This window comes from Martes martes (genome assembly GCF_963455335.1).
Source record: "Martes martes genome assembly, chromosome: 1".
NCBI lineage: Eukaryota > Metazoa > Chordata > Mammalia > Carnivora > Mustelidae > Martes > Martes martes.
The window spans coordinates 107,958,168-107,977,105 of NC_137888.1; the positions used below are offsets into that span (position 1 = coordinate 107,958,168).

At 48.0% G+C, this 18,938-nt stretch overlaps 1 protein-coding gene across 6 annotated transcripts in view; it reads right to left on the reverse strand.

Moving 5' to 3' along the window:
* Positions 1-489: 489 nt before the first annotated feature.
* Positions 490-18,938, reverse strand: part of MASP1 (MBL associated serine protease 1) — a 65,485-nt gene continuing 47,036 nt past the window's right edge. For 3 of the 6 annotated variants that reach the window (XM_080829767.1, XM_080829764.1, XM_080829763.1), the window contains one exon: positions 16,195-17,678. In XM_080829767.1, the coding sequence (XP_080685893.1) occupies positions 16,795-17,678 (884 nt within the window). In that variant the 3' untranslated portion in view covers positions 16,195-16,794. Of the gene's footprint in view, positions 3,330-3,737; positions 3,838-5,807; positions 5,876-7,570; positions 7,757-8,596; positions 8,711-10,119; positions 10,258-16,194; positions 17,679-18,639; positions 18,779-18,938 lie in introns of those variants that run through there. The other 3 variants (XM_080829766.1, XM_080829765.1, XM_080829769.1) reach the window with 2 other exon arrangements.

Genomic DNA, 18,938 nt, shown 5'->3' on the forward strand with positions numbered 1-18,938 from the left:
GATCTTACCTACCTTTGCTTGAAGGGCCACTTGGTGGTGGTGATTCTTTGATTCCTGCCATCAGGGAACAAGATTAACTCATAGTAAAAGAAAAGTACATACTACACTCCAGAACAGGACACCGTAGACAGAGTACCATATTTTCTGAACCAAACAATTAAACATATGATCCAAAAAAAAAAAAACCCCAAACATTTTGTTTTGATTTGTTTTGTTTTCTATTCTGGGTGTGGAGGAGAAATGGAATTTGGATGCTGAAAGATTAGCATCCTGTATATTTGGTAATTGATAGGAACAACAGGACAAGGCATTTAATCAGAACTGACCCCCAAAACCTGACATGCTATTGTATTGACAATACAATCTTCCCCTCATCGCTCTTCATGGTACAGTGATACTAATCAGATGCAGAGAATTGTTGATAAGTGAAAACACAACTTACCAGAATCATCAGTGCATGAAAAACATACAAGCCAAACGGAGTGCTTTGGCTCAATGCAGATGTTTATTGGAACAAATGTGTAGTTACTCATAAGAACAATAGCTTCCGTTGCTAATGAAATTGGCATGATCATTAGTGCTACCAACAGCATTCATGGACGGAATCACAGCTTCAGATACACAAGCTATATGTTAGGGAGGTGGATTTTTGTTGTCTAAGAGACAGCACCTTTTGAAGTTGGAATGGCTGCGTTTGGAGGTAAGGAGTTTCCCATCTCTAGAGAAGATGGTCCGAACAGACATCCCAAGCCTCTGCTTCTATGACTCTGCGAGAAGTTTGGGTTTCTTGAACCTTCGCAGCAGTGCAGGGGCTGATGTAGCTAATAAATGCTTCCTGATCAAAGGGAAGCTGAAGCCCCACAGCCCATTTAGACATTTCCTCAGAATAAGGATAAAATTGTAGTTGGGGGAAATAACAAAAGGACCTGGGTCCAATCAGAAGTCTGGATTTGTCTATAAATCTTCAGGCTATTCAAGTCCCACAGTTGTCTGACTTTCAGGAAAAAGGCTATTTCAGACGTTGGTTCTGACCCCAGAATCAGAACAATGGCCTAGTAAATGTCATTTTTGTGAGAGAAGCTAGTGTAATCTCAGGAAAGCCCAAGTGCATGTTTACTCGTGTGCTCCTTCCACCTGGAAGGCCTCCCTCTCTCTTGCCTGTGGAAATGGTCTCAAGGGCAGAGCTAACATCATCTCCTCTGGGATGCCTTCCTGAAGTCCCCTGTGCTGGTACCTCCATACCAGAGTGGCCATTCTTTTGCTGCCATGCTGCTCCCAAGGATAGCATTTAGCAGGGCTCATTCTTTTCATGGTAGTCACCTGCGCATGTGTCAGTCTTTCCTGTAGAAGCTCCTAGAAGGCATGAACCATGCTTCCCTCATCTTGGTGTTCTCCATAGCAGTCAGCACAACCTAGCCCATGGGGCCACCCAGGCAGTGCTGTGAAATGGGATGGTAAGGGGTTTTGGAATGTCTTAGAGCAACTCTAAAACTTTGCATTGCCATTCTTTGGTGTCTGAGACAGAGCTCCATCTTGCTTGACATGTATCTGATGAAGTTGGGTACCCATTGTCATCTTCCCTCTACAGTGCAGACAGCAGGGCACCAAGAGGTAGAATGACTTGCTCGTGGAACCAGAAGCAGCCTGTGAATTGTTGTCCCTGAGCATTCAGCCTAGGGCTTAGTGTCCATGAGTTCTCATCCCTCATTATCTTCCTCCAGCAAGAGATCCTGAATGACTCCACGAATTGCAGTGCCGCTAAGAATTGAAATTGCCCATGAAGATCAATTTTGATAGAACAGGAGACAGGAACTTGGAGCTCTTGATCCCTTGAAGGGCTTAAATCTCAGAGCTCTGGAAGGGATGAGGTGTCTGGAAGCTTCCCGAGAGAGGAGGTGGCTCTTGGTGGGGAGAGGCATTCTGCCTGGTAAACACTTATAACCTCGAGAGAACAGGGCATGCCTGGTGAGGGACAGAGGTGGGGAACCAGTGGAACGGCTTCTTGGGGTCTGTTGTGGACATAAGGAGGAAGAGTGCAGGGGCCTGAGTCTAGTGCAGCAGGGCTGACCGTGTGCAGCTCAGGTTCCCAGGAAGGGAAGGAACAGACCTTGTGCCTAGGAATAAGGAGTTTCCCTTCACTAGCACTTAGCTGGGCTATGTACTTGGGAACGGGCCCATGGCAGATGGGGTGGGGGTGGGGAGGGCATTGTAACAGATGCAGTATTGGGTCTGCATCAAAACCCTATTGAACCATAAGTTAATTTTTGCCTTTTGTTATTTCGGCTTTAAGTCATCTTAATCAAGGAAAAATGTCTTCATTAGATCCTAGGCTGTCAAAGCTGGGAAGGTCCTTTCAGATGAGGAGAAGGGGCTTTCACAGAGTCAAACAAGAGCTGGGGGCAGAGCTAGTTCTAGAACCTGGCATCTGATTTCCCAGTCCACTGTTCTTGGTCCCTCCCTCATCCCCATCCTGCTTCTCTCAGGCATTCTCATGGCTTGGTGTCCAGCTCACATTCATAAGTGCATGGCTATTGGATATGCTCTAGGACTAAGAATCTTGTCTCTTTTGCTTTTTTATGGGGGGCAGGGATTGGGACTGAGAAAAGTGCATAGTAGCAAAGAAACATTTGTGGGCAGATGAAGGAGATGGTCAAGGTTGAGGGGAAAGGTGCATACTGATCAGCCCTAAAGAGCCAGTGGGATTTGTAAGAGAGCTTCATCTGTCTGGCAAACACAATGACCTTTTGCTAAGTCATGTTTATTGAACACTTAGGTTATGTCTGTGCTGTGCTAAGTGCTATGTATATATTAATTAATTTTATCCTCATCAGACACTTATGAGGTAGGTAAGGTATGCCATTTCCGTAATATCGAAGAAAAAACGGATTCAGAGGTAAAGTCACCTGCCCAGTGATGCTAAGCTGGTGAGCGATAGTGTCTGGATTCAGCCTTGTGTTCTGATCACTCAGTAACTCAGCCTTTAGAAAGTGTGGAAAGCAGGCTGAGATGCCCCCTTTAGAGGCCCCTAAAGAGTGGGCTGAAGGAAGTGGGTAAGGGGGAGGGGCATCCTGTATCAGAAAATTATCCTGTGCTGCTGACTGACCACGGACAGGTTGTGTTAGGGGTGAGGAACGGAATTCAATTCATCATCCTGGTGACCCTCTGGATCCAGTCCTTATTGTGGTAGATGTAGGAATATACTCCGTAGCGGTCCTTCTTTCCACAGTCGTCGCCCCAGGACACTGTTCCCACCAGATACCACTGTCCTCTCTCCTTATCCAGAGTCACCATGGGGCCTCCAGAGTCACCTGCACAGGCGTCCTTTCCCCCTAGATGAAAAGGAGATGCAGGTTAAAGGGCTCTCCTACCTAGCCCCAAATCCAAAGGAGCCTCCTTTTCCCTACATCTGACTTGTAGTTCAGAAAATTGGACGCGAGGGGGCGCAATAGACCATGTGACCCAAACCTGGGCTGAGAGCGGTTCTGTCCCGCCCCTTCAGAGCTCAGAGATTTCAGAAAGTGAGGGCTGGTTCAGGGCTCTTCTTTCATAGGGGAAAACTTGGGCTTGGAGAAGAGAATGGCGGGAATTTTTTGGCGCTCCTTTCTCTGACACAGTGGAATTCCCCAGTGGATTTCTTCCTCTTTTGACCTTTCTCCTTCCTGTCCTCTGACTCCTCCATACAGTCTCCCCTCTTCCATGGCTGGTGGTGCCCTGTTGCATGCCTTCTCTTGACTTACCTTCCTTCTCCCCAGCACAGATCATGTCCCTGGTCACTTTCTTCTTCAGAGGGGCGTAGGCCTCCTGGCATGTACGGTGGTCCACGATCGGGATTTCGATCTGGAACAGAAGGCCATGGTTGGTCCCCACCCCTTGGCTGAGGAGTCCCTCCTGCTCTGACACACCTAGAGCTGGCTCCTCTCTGTCCCCTTCCAGAATGAGCCTGGGTCTACCTTAGACCTGGTCCCAGAAACTACCCTCTGGTGCAAGTAAAGGAACACTAAAGGGTCAGGAGATCCATGTTCTGCTACTGTCTCAGTCACGAACTTGCTGTGTGACCTTGAGCAGGTCTTTTGCCCTCTCTGGGCTTCGGTTTTCTCATTTGTAGAATGGAAATAATATTTGCCTAGCGCATTCATTATTCCAAATATGAAAATATATACAAAACCTATGGTCAGTCTACTTTCCCCCCACCCCTATAATTACTGGATATGGAACCTGAGACACAGAGTGCAATCCTGGCCTTTGAGACCTCTGAGATGGCTTTCTTATCTGAAGAATGGAAGTCACCATATTTGACATACTCATCACATGGAATGGTACAGAGGAGATGAATGAGCAGATGCTTTGTAAACTACAAGCACTGTATAAATATTCAGTACCGTGGGGGTTACCGCCGCTCACCTTACAGCAGGTATTTACGTACTTTCTCCCCCACTACAGTATGAGATATATATATATATATATATATATATATATATATATATATATTTATTTATTTATTTTTTTACCTGAAGCAGTAAACTGATACATAAAAGTAAAGTGCTGTGATTAGTATTGCCCTTGGGGCTTCAGGGTAGATGTTGGAGCAGAAGTCTGTGACAACATGAGGAAACACATGAGTCTCATTTACCCAAACAGAGAACGGCATTGTTCACATGCCCCAAGATTATAGCTCCTGTTGACCCTCGCCATTTAGGTCCCTCCTGGACCAGAGCCTTCCCAGAGAGGTGGAGAGAGAATGTCAGGGCAGGGTGGTCATGAGCCCATATCCTCAGCAAACCACCAAGTGCCTGACTCACCTCTACTCACCGTTCAAGCATTGTTCAAGAGTTACTTCCTTTGGGGAGCCCTTATGGACCCCAAAAGCAAGGTTGGATTTCCCGTTATACATGCTGGAGCTTCCTGCACTCCTTCCTCATCACATTTATCATGTTGATGACTACTTTTTGTCCCTCTCACTTGACTATCAGCACAAGGAAGCTGGGGACCGGATGTGTTCTCTTCCACTCCTCCGCCCCCTCAGCATTCCTAGTAGCTAGCACAATGTCTGGTACATGGGAGGCACCAAGTAAATGCCTGGGAATTAATGAAAGAAGGGATGAATGGTTGTTGCAAATCCGAAAATTTAAACTATGTTACAATATCCTATGTTGAAGGATGCAGAAATTAACTGTGGCAGTTATAAAACCCAGTCATGCCAGAATCAGGCAGGTCTTGGGGGGGCATCTAGCATTGCCCCTAACTTTGCAGCTTGAGATACTATGCAATGGTCTAGAGAGGCAAATAACTTGTTTTGGATCACCTAGCAAGTTGGTAGGAGCCAGTACTTGGAGCCATAGCTCGCTCTTCCAGGGCACTATTCTTTCATGAAATGATATAAATGTGAACTTCTAAATGCAGCCATCAAGTTCATTATTCAAGGACTGCAGCTCTCAAGAGGCGAATCTTTAGCTCATTCTTGGTTACTCCGGCATGTGAATCCTTATGGTATACTGAGAGGTCATCTTTTGGGGGTGTCTAAGCCCTCTGTTTTCTGGAAGAATTTCCAATACCTGAGCTTTTAATATGCTACAGAAACATTGAACAATGTTTAGAGATTAGAGATTAGAGCCCTATGTAGAACAAACAGACCAAGGTCGTCAGGATTCAAAGTCCCGGTGAACTTTGGAGGTGAGTCTGGGTCCCCGGTGTCTCTCTCTCACCCACCCCTTGCCCAAGACTCTGAATCCCTGAGGGGCAACAAGGAGCAGGAAGGTCCAATGAGGGGCAGAGACATCACTCTCTATAGGACATAAATTGAACTTCACCTCCATCAGGGTCTCCGGGAACCTTTGCAAGAACTGCTTTCCCCAGCCACTGACGATGACCACGTCCCCTGGAGGAAAGAAGACACGGTGAGAGAGGAGTGGCTGTCTGTGGGGTTTTCAAACAGCTGCCTCTTGCAGCCCCATCATGCTCTGCCTGTGAAGGAAGGGCTGAATTTGTCCCATCAGAGAAAGGGAACGTGGTGGGGAGGAGGACTGCTGGGCTGGAGCTTACCCGAAACAAAGGTTTGGACTTTGATTTTGAGGCGTTATTAGCTGGTTGATTGGTTGTTTGTTCCTTCCCATTCCCAGCCAGCACAGAACCTAGGCTCCACAGAGGTGGTCATCTCAGCTACCTGTTCACAGCTGTATCCCCATGGCACTAGCATGTAGTAGGTGCTCAATCAATGCTTGTGAGCAATGTAAAAGTTCAGCCTAGTCCACATTGTGCTATGCTGCCTTTGGCAAGCCCCCACCCTCCCCTCCCCTGCTGAGCCCCAGCTTCCGCATTCCGTAAAACATAAAAGGAAGAGGCGGGTCTTGGGATTCTCTAAAACCTCTCCCAACTCTGATGTCCTAGAAGTCTGTGAAGTTGACAGACGTTGGGACAGGTGGAAAAGCATTGAGCGCTGACAGAACAATCATTTCTTCATTTGACAAGGAGTAGAGCATTGGGGTGGGGATTATGTGGGACATCCTGGCTTCCAGCCCCAGCTATGCTTTTTCCAAGCTGTGTCTTGGGTAAGTCACTTCACAGTGCTAGGACTCAGGCTTCTCATCTGGAAAATGGGACTACACCTCCTACCCCCACAAGGTTTTTATAAGTAGTAAATACATTAATGAAAGTAGAGCCACTGGTACATGGTAGGCACATGGCGTTGGATAAATCAGACTCAGACCTGTGCCTTTCCTGTTGGCTCAGTTCTATTCAGCCGGTTTTTGTCGCTTGGCTATGACACAGCAGCACTGAATTTAGAACAAGATGAAGAGGAAGCCGATATGTTTGATTGTATTATTTCACTTCAATATCACAGCCACCCTATGGGGTGTTATCCTCAGCACAGGGGTAAGGGGCTTGAGGTTCGGACCCTTCCTCGAGGTTACCCGATTGGGGACTGCCAGGACAGCGTTTTGAACCTGTGGAGGTGATCAAGCTATTGTCCCCCAGCTCTAGACTTACTCTTTACTTTGCTTGGTGGATGCTTCAGATGAGACTCTGAAGTGGCAATTCTGCTTTGTCAAGGAGGGAGGTGACCCCCCAAACAGGGGGCGCTTCCTGGAAGGCTTGTGGTTCCTGTTGGCACTGCCCTAGCCCCGGGACCTGGTCCCAGCTATTCCCCCAGTACATCAGCACCGGGCCCCGCCACGGGCTTCTGAGTCCCTTTTCCAAGCTTCTAGATTCTGGGACTCCGTCCTCTTCCCTTTGTTCCCCAGCCTGAGGAGGGGTGGTTTTTTCCTGCAGGTACTACCTGCATTACGATAGCATCCCCCTACCGCCCTAGTCCTCCAATGCCCTTGATTAAATTCTCCCTCTTGCAATGACTTGTCAGGTTTCGGTTTTCTCTTCTGGACCTTGACTGATCCAGTCCTTCAAGAACTGATCAAGCCTGCCTGTGTGCTGCGTGCTGCTGCCGTGGATCTACTTCGGACCTAGCTGTTCAAGGGGAGGCTGCTGAGGGATCCCGCAGAGCCTCACCATGCTGGGGACCTGCCTGTGGAGGCAAATGCTGTTCTGCAGGGGTGGGGTCAGGGGTGAGGTAGAGTACCTTCCTCGGGGGGGCCCTCTGGCAGACAGATGGGCATCACAAAGTCACTCAGCACTGGGCTCTCCAGCAGCTCCACCAAAGCCACGTCATTCTCGAATGTGTTGGGGTTGTACAGGGGATGGAGGAAGAGGCGTTTGACCCCGAGATGCTGCTCGTTCCCATCCGACTGGCGCCTCCAGTGCTTGCCTGAGCAAGAGAAAGCACACGACGCATGTTCTCAGTCCCCCCTTGTACCATCTGGACTGTTTTTAGCCTTAACCCTTTTGCTGCCCCCCACTCCCAGGCGTCCCACCCTACCTGCCCTTCCCCAGGTATTCCCACGGGCTCCCACTTCTGTCTTTCTTCTAGAACTGATCCCATTGCCTTAGAACACTCATTCTGATGCTTACTGCCACATGTTCAAACCATATCATCAACCTCAGTGCCTGAGTCACGTGTTCCCTCCTCCAGGAAGCCTCTCTGATTCTCCAGTTAGATTCGTCAGTTACAGGTCTTTTTCTTGTGAATTCCCATGGAGACTTCTCTCTTCCTCTCCTATAGGACTTTCTGCTTCCTATCTTATACTAGAGTTCTCTGTGCTCATATTTTATTCCTTTATTAGGTTGTTAAGTTCCTTGAGGGTAGGGACTAGGTCTTAATTATATTATGTTCTTTCATCCCGGCATAGCGTCTGTAGGCAAATACGTGCTGAACCAAACTGATTAGGCTAAGAAAGAGAAATTAAGCTTGGATTGTCTGAGTATGACTTCCTAGAAACCATGGATTCCTAGAGGCCTAAAGCATCTTTAGAATGATCTAGACTGGACTCTTTACTTCACTATTATAAAAATGGAGACCTCGACTTCAGTGACTTGCTCATGGTCTCACCACCTGAAAATCATAGCCTTGGGCTTGGACTCGGGTCCCTGGACTCCAGTTCTAGCTCATTCTTCACTTCAGGTGTCCTGCCCTGATAAGTAAGTGAGTGGACACACCTTATGCCCAGAACCACTGTTGGCTTCAGGAGTCAGCCTGCTCCTCACTCACCCATGATGATTTTGAAGTCAGAAGGTCTGAGCAGGTCTGAGTCTTGTAGGGCTGGGTAATCTGGATCGAGCGACTGGTGGAGGCAATGAGCTGCAGTCACGATCCAGCCGGTGCCTGAGAACAGAATTGTATATGCATATACTGTGCACTTCCCCATCCTGCCCCACCCCCACCATTGCTTCAGACCACTTCAGAACCCTTTTCCATTGGGTTTCAGAGCTGCAAGTCAGACACTCGTATAACCCTAATCTGAAGATGAGGAGTTAAATCTGTGATTTCATCTGCCTATTCTAATCAAGAGGCCAAGACTGAACATCTTAAACTGGGTTTTAGGGCTGCCTTAAACCCATGGGCTTGGTGAGCACCAGACACCCCAAGGTGAGTCCATAGAAGACCCTGGGCTTACTGGCCAAACTCAGGCCTTGTGGCCCCTGGACCAACAGCACCAGCCTCATCTGGGAACTTCTTAGAAATGCAGACTCTCAGGTGGACCTCAGATCTATTGAAATAGAATCTGCATTCAGTAGTAAAATCTGGGGATTTTAACAAGACCCGCAGGTAATTCCTATTCACATTAAAGTTGGAAAAACCCTGATCTATTGTGGAGCTGTCCTCACCTGACTCCGCTGTTGGGGAGGTGAGCGAGTGAAAGGTGAGCCTAAGTCTGGGGGCTGTCTAGGCAGATGTGGATCCAGCTGGGCCTTCTTCCTCTGTGGTGAGATCAGACCAGGAACTGGCCAGGGACTCTAGGTTGCTATCAGTTTTTCCTATGATGTCAGAATTGGAGTGGACCTTTTATCATCAGGACCAAACTGTGGCAGGAAGAGCCATCAGCCATCTCTTTCCCACCCTCGCTCCCACTCCCACCCATATTCACTCCATAGCAAAATCCTAACGATCCTATTTCCTAATGCTTTTGAATCTGTCTTATTGCCATTTCTTGTCTCCTGTTCTTATTCTGAGGCTAATGACTTCTCTCCCCACAATTGCCACAGCCACCTCACTGAAATCCTGGCTTTAGGATTTGCTCTCCTTTCAATCCGTATTGCCCCTGGAGAGAACATCCTTGTAAATCTGCAGCAGGCTTCAGGATAGATCTAAATTCCTAAGTATGGCCTTCAGGGCCTTTGTAAATCTCCCTTCCCTGGCTTCTCCAGGGTGAATTTCCTGGTTCTTCCTAGTCCCAGAACCATGGCACAACTTGCCTTTGAGCTTCATCTGAGTGCATTGTAATCAGTGTTTGAGGGTCTGACTCTTTGACTTAGTCCTTCCCAGTGCCTGAGACTCAGCAGGACTTCATAGGTGTTTGTTGACTGAAGAAGCAAGCTAGAATAGGAATACATATCTCCTAGCTCCACTTAAGGGCTCTTTCCACGACACTGTCCTTCTGGGTCTCACTACTAGTGTGGACTAGTGATTCCTAATCCAGAAATATTGGTCAGTCTCCAGGAAGAGGGTTGGGTTCTTTCACTTTCACCCTGCCCCCTAACCCTGGGTCCCCCACACTTCCCACATCTCCTTACCTAGAAGGGAGCCCCCACAGAAGGGTTGCTCATTTGGGTATGACAGCATGGCAATCCAGGGGGTGGTGCCTTTCTGGGCTGGGCGTCCATTGAAGATCCTGGCTATCAGCTTCCGGGAGAACTTGGGGACCCCACACACTGCAGCCAAAGGAAGGAGGGACAGATCATACTCTGGGCTTCATCTTACTCTTTTCCAGAGCTACCAGCTCAACACCCTCTGTTTTTATGTATTTGAGCAAGGAGCCTGATGCGGGACTCAATCCCAGGACCCTGGGAACATGACCTGAGCTGAAGGCACACTCTTAACTATAGAGGCTTAACAGACTGAGCCACCTAGGCATCCTTCATCACCCTCTCTTAGGAACATATGTTATTTTTGTTTTCCTAGAATTCATTGCTCTTTTAAGTAACAGGGTCCCAGTTTTCCTTTGGGGTCCGTTCTCCTTCCATTCTTAGTCCATATGTCCTGAATTGAAATGATCTTACTTCTGATTCCAGAGGTAGGAAGGTGACCGACCTGATGAATTAAATCCTCTCATCCTTTGGGGACAACTGCTCAGAGATGGGACTGTAACTCTGGCCAGTCCAATGAAGGTCTGCCTTGGGAATTTTGCTAACCATATTAAAAAGGAGAAGGCCCTTCCTGTTGAGGTTGTTAGGCTGCTGTCTATAAGCCAAGATCTGCCTATGATCACTTCATTGAGAGTCTTCTGAGAATGATGCTACTAATGGAAAAAAGTGGGTCTAGATGATGAAGAGTAAAGCAAGAGGGAGATTGTATCCTGATATTTGCATTCCTTGATCTAACCATAACTGAAGCTTCATGATGGACATTTTAGCTTTGAGAGCCTATAATTCTCTCTCTCTCTTTCTCTCTCTCCCTCCCTCCCTCCTTCCTGTAAGCTGTTTGCATTGGATTTCTTTCTCATGAATGAAAGAGTCCTGACTAATAAAGAATTTTCATGCTCTACCCACAGGGATCTCTTCCCAAAGAAGCCCTTCCTCAGGGCCTTGGGGGTTGAAGACCCCTTTAAGAGTCTTCCTGCTCCATATTGTTTCCACTGACTTGGATTTACAGACATAGACACACAACATCTTATGGCTAAACAGCCCTTCAAGACCATCTAGACCATTCCTCTCATTGCAGAGCTAAGAAAACTGAGGTCCTAAGAAGGGAATTAACTTGCCAAAAGTTACTCTGTGAGTTAGTGGCAAGACCCATTCTAGGTCTTCTGAATTCTGAGCCTTTCCTACCCTGGCCAGCACCACTAACTTTTACCTATGTGACTTCCCAGAGCACTCATTCCCTGAGCCTGATCCAGGTAACCATCTGTCTTCTTTGTAGCTGTCACCAAGCTGCTGATAGGGCTGGGGTGCATCTTCATTTCATTTCATTCATTTCATTTCATTTCATTTCATTCATTTCATTTCATTTCATTCATTTCATTTCATTCTACATGTCCCTGGCCACTGCCCCAGCTAATGTCCTGTCTCCATTCCCAGCAGAATCTCAGAGTCCACTGGGTGGGAACTCCCCCACGCATTCTTTCTCCATCTGTCCCCTCTGTAAACTTTTTTTCTCTTCAAAAGTAATTCTGGACTTTGGATCTCCTCACTTCCAAACTACTGGGGACCTGGCTTGGGGGGTTCTCGCCCCTCTCTGGCATCTTGAATCTCTCCTTTGCCTATGCCTCCAAAACATGGCCAAGTCTTCTTACCCTAAAACCATACTTCTGTTTTCCTGGCTTCTCATTTGTTCCATAGTCTCTCCCTCTCCTCCTTTCCACAGCCAAGCTTCTAGAAAGAGGAGTTGACACTCAGTCTCCACATCCTTCCCTCTCCTTTGGAGGTGGATTTAGAAGAAGAAAGTGCCAGGCTCTGCACACACTTGGGAATAAAGACATTTAACTGGACATTTAATAGATCCACAATCACAGATGGAGGTAGAATGGCTCTGGGTCCATACATGGGACTTCAACAGTGCTCTTTACGTGTGTAGGAGGATACCGTTTGAAATTTCCTCTCATGTAGTCCTCATCTCCAGGTTTCCCCTTGCCCTCTGCCTCCCTATTATTAAAGGTGGAGTACCCATTGTTTTAGGTGAGGCTGGCTACAAGTTTGAGTTTTGAAGGAGCAAAGCAGAAACCAAAGTTGGAAGTGCAAATTTTCATTTGAAGAGTCAGGGATTGTGGTAAAAGATTTGTAGGTTTCAAGGAGCCCAAACCCAGAGGACTAAGCATACCATCATAAAGTTTTTACTCTAAATCACAGAGAAAGGAGATAGTTTCCTGCCTCGGGGGAGAGATAAACCTAGCAGAAGTCTGGACACGGTGGAGGTTGGGGGTGGAGGGAGGGAGGGAGGAGAAAGAGAGAGAAGAAAGAAGGAGAAGGAGGGAGAGGAGGAGAAAAGGGAGGAGGAGTGGGAGAAGAAAGACGGAGGAGGAGGGGGAAGAGAAAGAAGCGGGTGAGGAGGGGGGAAGAAAGAAGGAGGGGGAGGAGAAGAAAGAAGGAGGCAGAGAAGGAGGAGGGAGAGCTGGAGACTTTAAACACAGCAGAGGGCCTGCTTCCTGAATCCTTTTAGTGTTGACAGTAGAGGCTGGATCCTTGTCTATTGGGAATGTCCTGCCTGTCCTCTAGAATGTCGTGTGGCATTGGCACTCTCGACTACTTTACCCCTCCACATGCTCCCTTCTTGGCTTCTGAAGCACTTCTCTTCCTGTGTTTCTGACTGCTTTTTGGTCTCTTTCTTGAGGTTTCTCTTCTCTCCATGCCTTCCACGCTGGGGTCCCCTTGATCAGACCTTGGCCTGCTCTTCTGCACACTTGTGGTAGTTAATACCAGTCTCCTCCTGTCCCACCCTACTGCCTATCCTATACCCTGATGGACTTCAGATTCATATCTCTGACCTGCTATGTCCTCTGAGTGGTTCCTTTCTTGCTCTTCCTTCCTTACATCTCCAGCTGGGTTGCTCATGACCTTCTCCCTCTGACATTCCAGATGCTTGTTAACGCCCACATAGACCACATCTTGGTTGCCTCCATTTCCTTCAGCCCCCATGTTCAGTCAGTCCCTAAGCTGGTAAAACATCACCAGAAGAAGAAAAGAGTAATCTGCTTCCTCCACACTATGTCACAGGGTGCTTTCCATGTAACCCATGGTACCTTAGTGTTTCAAATATTCCACAACATAAATATCTAGAAGAAAGGGAAAGTCTGAAAGACAGTAGAACCCAAGACAGATAATCCTTAAGACCAGCTACATGTAAAATGTCAAGCACAATTTAGGATTCTTTTAGTTAATAGTGTAAAAAACATGATGTTTTCATTACAATACAAACCCAAAACAAAGGCAAACCATGAGTGCATCCATGGAGAAGCCATGGAGAAGCTAACAGGTTAGCTGTGCACCTGCCCCTCCCCCCCATCCCCACATCTGTACCATTTCATAGGATATTATACACCAAGCCCTACTGAACACACTACTTGGATGTTTTAAACTCCTGTACCCACATCTGTACCAGCTTAGCCTTGGTCTGGTGGGTTTCCACTGTCTCTTTCCAGAGTGCTTTCCACCACTTCCCTGTGATGCTCACACTCAGGTCTGCCCATTCAGTTCCCTGCAGATGAGACCCTGCAATTTCTAACGAGCACTCCAGGTGATTCTGATATACTCCCACTAGGAGAATCACTGGTTACAGGACAGAGCGCAAACATAGTATGGCCTTTGAGACTCCTTCCACTCTCCCTGATTCCCCACTGCTCCTGCTCTACTCATGAAGGTTTCCCTGCTCGATCTTCATCCACTCTGGCCCTTCTCTCCTCTCTCCTGCATTCTTTGCAGCATCTCCGCAAAGCTCTCCAGATCCCCTTCAGTGATGTTCCCCCATCTTTAAGTGCCTAGAGAGCTGCAATCTCGACTCCTCTTATGACACTTGATGGCTTTCATCCTTATGAGACTTACATGCATGGGACCCTGTCTTGCATGCTAGTTTGGGCTCTTTGAAGTCAAGGGCTTAAACAGCAGGCACTTGAGTGAAGGCATGTGTAGCCTAGAGGGACACATGTCCATAACTGACCCCATTCCTCATCACCCCTTCTTGGATGATGTCCAGATGACTAAAGTTGTACCTTTTCTGTAATGGGAGGGATAGGAGCTTAACGAGGGGCCAGTCTCTCTTCAAAAAGCCAAATAAACAAGCATTAACAATCATCAATACAAATGGCTAACAGACACACGAAAAAATGTTCATCATCATTGGCCATCAGGGAAATTCAAATCAAAACCTCACTGAGATACCATCTTACACCAGTTGGAATGGCCAAAATTAACAAGACAGCAAGACAGGAAACAACAAGTGTTGGAGAGGATGTGGGTGTGGTGCGTAAGAAAAGGGAACCCTCTTACACTGTTGGTGGGAATGCAAGTTGGTGCAGCCACTTTGGAAAACAATGTGGAGATTCCTTAAGAAATTAAAAATAGAGCTACTCTATGACCCTGCAATTGCACTACTGGGTATTTACCCCAAAGATACAGATAGAGTGAAAAGAAGGGTCATATGTACCCCAGTGTTCATAGCAGCAATGGCTATAATCACCAAACTGTGGAAAGAGCCAAGATGCCCTTCAACAGACGAATTGATAAATAAAATATGGTTCACATATACAATGGTAAATTATGCCTCCATCAGAAAGGATGAATACCCAACTTTTGTATCAACATGGATGGGTCTGGAGGAGATTATGCTTAGGGAAATAAGTCAAGCAGAGAGAGTCAATTATCATATGGTTTCACTTATTTGTGGAGCATAAGGAATAACACGGAGGACATTGGAAGATGGAGAGGAGAAGGGAGTGGGGGGAAATTGGAGGGGGAGTCAAACCATGAGAGACTGTGGACTCTGAGAAACAAACTGAGGGTTTTGGAGGGGACGGGTGGGGGGATGGGTGAGGCTGGTGGTGGGTACTAAGGAGGGCACGTATTGCATGGAACACTGGGTGTGGTGCATAAACAATGAATCTTGGAACACTGAAAAAATTAAATTAAATTAAAAAAAACAAACAATCATCAAACCCCAGAATGAAGGCTGCTGGTTATCCACAGAGAGTTTATTTCCACTTCAGACCCCTGACAGGAGAAACAGAGTGCAGAGAAGCTTGTGATATAAAATATACAAAATATAGCACCCTCTACATGTACTGTTCATAGACATAGGAGTGTGCTTTCATGAACCGATTGGAAAAATGGACACTTCACAATTGTTCTCTTGGAATCCCTCTCAGGACTTCTCTGGCTGCCTCTCTCTGATGGAGGATACCCAGAAGAGCAAATTCTGGAGAGGAGGAACACAATTGACCTTGTGAGGCTCAGGGGAGAGGCTGCTGACAATCAGAAGACTGAATGCTAGAGTTAGAAGGACCCCGAGGGGGATCTAATGTCTTCCTTTTACAGATGGGGAAACTGAAGCCCACAAAGGGAAAGTGATTTGTGAGAGGTTAGACAGCCAGTTAGGGGCAGAGCTGAGGCTAGAACCCAGCACTCTTTGCTGTCCTTTCATGGGCAAGTCTCGTCTTCCCTTGTCTGGCTCCTGGAAACCCAAGGAGTGGATCTTTCTGAACATCCATGCCAGGTGGGTTCTCTGAAGAGATCAGACTTCAGGCACACTGGGCAGTCTGGTGGGATCAGTTTACTCCTAATGTCCTGACCTCATTCTTTGTTCCATTTTCCTGCCCAGAAGCACAGCGGGGCAGTGTTTGCCTTCTCTTTATCCAGACAATCCAGTTGAGTTTCTGTGCCTGGGGCTGGGGCTCAGGTGGCCTTTTCAGATGATACACCTCAGAGCTGGAAGTTTGCTTCATGCTTGTCTGGAGTGGCAGGTGTAGACGCCTGTGTTGTCAGCTGGTATTGGAGAGTGACATATGAGTCTAAATGATGTGTTCAGAATTGGCGATAGGAAGTTGTCAGAGACGGGGAACCTCCCACTGATAGTCTCCTGCCCCTAGTCACCACAAACTTTTCCAGCTTTCTCTTTGTCTTTTAATAGAGAGATTTCCTTTAATAGAGAACACAGGGATAAGGCTTGGATTATAAGAAGCTTTGGGGAGAAAAATCCAAGAACAAAAGTACTCCAAGACATCACACTAGGAGACAGGGTCTTGGAGGTCTTATCCCTGTCTCCTGAAGTCCGAGCACCTTCCCCCTAGAAGGGACTAGACTTGTCTGTGCCGAGGGCCGATCTAGGAAAATATATGGACTCAGCATTCAACTCAACATAAGGTAAGATTTTCTAATAGTCAAGTCTGAGCTCAGGCACACCAACAGTGGGACCGGAATGTTTGGTAGGTGAGTAGGAGTGCATAAGGCCACCGGGTCAAGCCCTCCTGGAGAGGAGTGCTGGGATTGGCCAGAGGGCTAGCTCCCTCATTGTACTGTGGGGAGAGTGAGGCCTATGAGGGAAAGGGGCTTGCTCAGGGCCATGGACCCAGGCCTCTTGTGTGAAGCCTTCTCCTGTACCACACTGCTGCCTCTCAGAGCTCCAGGGGCTGTCTTGGGAGGATGGGGACAGCGTGTTCCATTCCATTTGGTCTGCTGAGTAACTTGGAGTGTGCCATCGAAAGTGCGTGTACAGCCTCTCTCGGGCTGGGTGCAGGCAGGCAGGCCCTGAGGATGTCAGTCGGCTCACCGTTCCACCTGTAGCTCCCCCAGACTTTGTGGGGAGCCCATCTGCTCCCACACCCAGTCCACATAGTTGGAGACCTTCGTGTAGACCCCATAGACCTGCTTGCTGCCACATTCTTCGGGCCCCCCCCAGGACACCAGGCCTTGGGCCACCCAGCGCTGGCTCAAGTCATCCAGAATGACAAAGGCCCCACCGCTGTCTCCAAGGCACGTGTCCTTGCCACCCTCATAGTAGCCAGCACAGAACATGTTCTCTGTGACGCTATAGTTCCCCGACCGTGACTCATAGCTGGTTTTGCACTCCGCATATGGCACCACGGGTAACTTGACGTACTGTAGGACATCCGACAAGGTCCGTGTGCCACTGCTGATGATCTCATCCACTGTCACATTAGGATTGGAGATACCCCAGCCCGCTACCAAGCCCAGTATGTGGGGCTCTGGGCCTTCAGGCTCAGGACTTGGCAGGCAGATGGGCATGACATGGGGTCCCAGGGGCACAGGCTCCTGCAGCTGCACCAGAGCTATGTCATGGTTGTAGTTCTGGATATTGAAGTCTGGGTGGAGCACCACTTGGGCCGCAGAGCTGTTGACAGCCCCCGATTTGTCCCGCACATCATGCAGGCCCAAGAAGACGGTGACATGCTCCTTGGAGACCGGTATCACTGTGTTGTCCCTTCGCTGGGAGCGCAGCACGTGGGCTGCTGTGAGGATCCAGGACTCAGAGAGCAGGGCCCCACTCCCAAACCACTTGTCGTTTGGCACCCTCGAGGTGTCCTCTACCACTATCAGGGCCTGCCATGGAAAGAGGCCAGGCTCAGCATTCCTGCCCCCGATGATTCTCTTGACCAGGTTTGGCAGAGAGCGGGAGGGCTGACCACACACTGTAAGGAGAAAGAGGGAATGGGGACAAGAGACAGAGACTGGTCAGATCAGCCATGTGCAAAGAGCCACCAGAAGAAATTCACATCTCATCCACTGTAGATTATGCCACAATGGGACCCTATTCTACATCACAGGGCCATGGTGGCCCCAGAGAGTTCTGCATGGGTGTGACCTTTGACCTAAGTCTTTCTAGTTGGCCTGTGTATGGACTAGCCCTTCTGTAGCCAGTGCCATCTATGGATCAGACAATTGTATGCATGGGCCTCCACCATCCTGAACCATTTCCAGCTAAGTTTGCTTTGGCCTGGATGATCTCATATTCCAGAAGCAGCCCATGCTGTATGGATACTTAGAAAACTTCTGGAAACCATAGGTCATGGGCTTTGAGAGACATAAGGAAACTAAAAGACTGTCTGGCAGGTCACAGCAAACACTGGACTGGGAGCCAAGATACCTAGGGCCTTGACCTGGCTTTTCTTTCTTATGTCCTGTGCAACCTTAGATAAGTAGATTCGTCTGTCTAGACTTAAATTTTTGATCTGCTAAATGAGGAAGTTGGTCAGTATGAGCTCTGTGGCTCTTTCAAATTCCAAATTCCCTCAATTTTTATTTCATGTTCCCTGGTCACCCCCATTTTATAGGTGAGTAAAACTCTCAAGATGTTAAACAATTAGCCCAAGGTCACATGGCTATGAAGTTAACAGGGACATTAGCAGAGGGCTATATCTTGTCCCATCTATATATAAGACAATGTCTTGTCCTATATCCCACAGTGCCTCATTACACATAAAAATCATGGTCATGGGCTCTGCAACTTTTTCTTCTTCAGCCTAAAGGACTCAAGCTGTGAATGCGTGCCCAGCGTACCCAGGGTTAGGGAAAGGTGGCATAATCTACAAGCAATGATGCATAGGCCCTACTCTGGGCCACCCATCATTGCACCCAGGAACCCTGTAGTACCTTCAGGGGAAGAAGAAAGGTCTGATCAAACTTCGTTCCACTGAGTTGTACCCCGAGCATGCACATGCACCACCAGCCTCCTGCAGCCAAACGCCTTTGGCCCATGAACAGGGGGTCTTCAGCACCACTCCTCCGCTGGCTAAGAACAAGCTCACATGAGCCTTCCCAGCAGGGTTATTAGGCCTGAGAGGTAAGCCTGGCATGAGTGTGGGCTTCCTCCTGCTCGCAAATGGCCAGGCTACACTCTTTGGTCTTGGATACTTTCAACGATCCTTCAAAGGCCAAGGAACATTTGAATT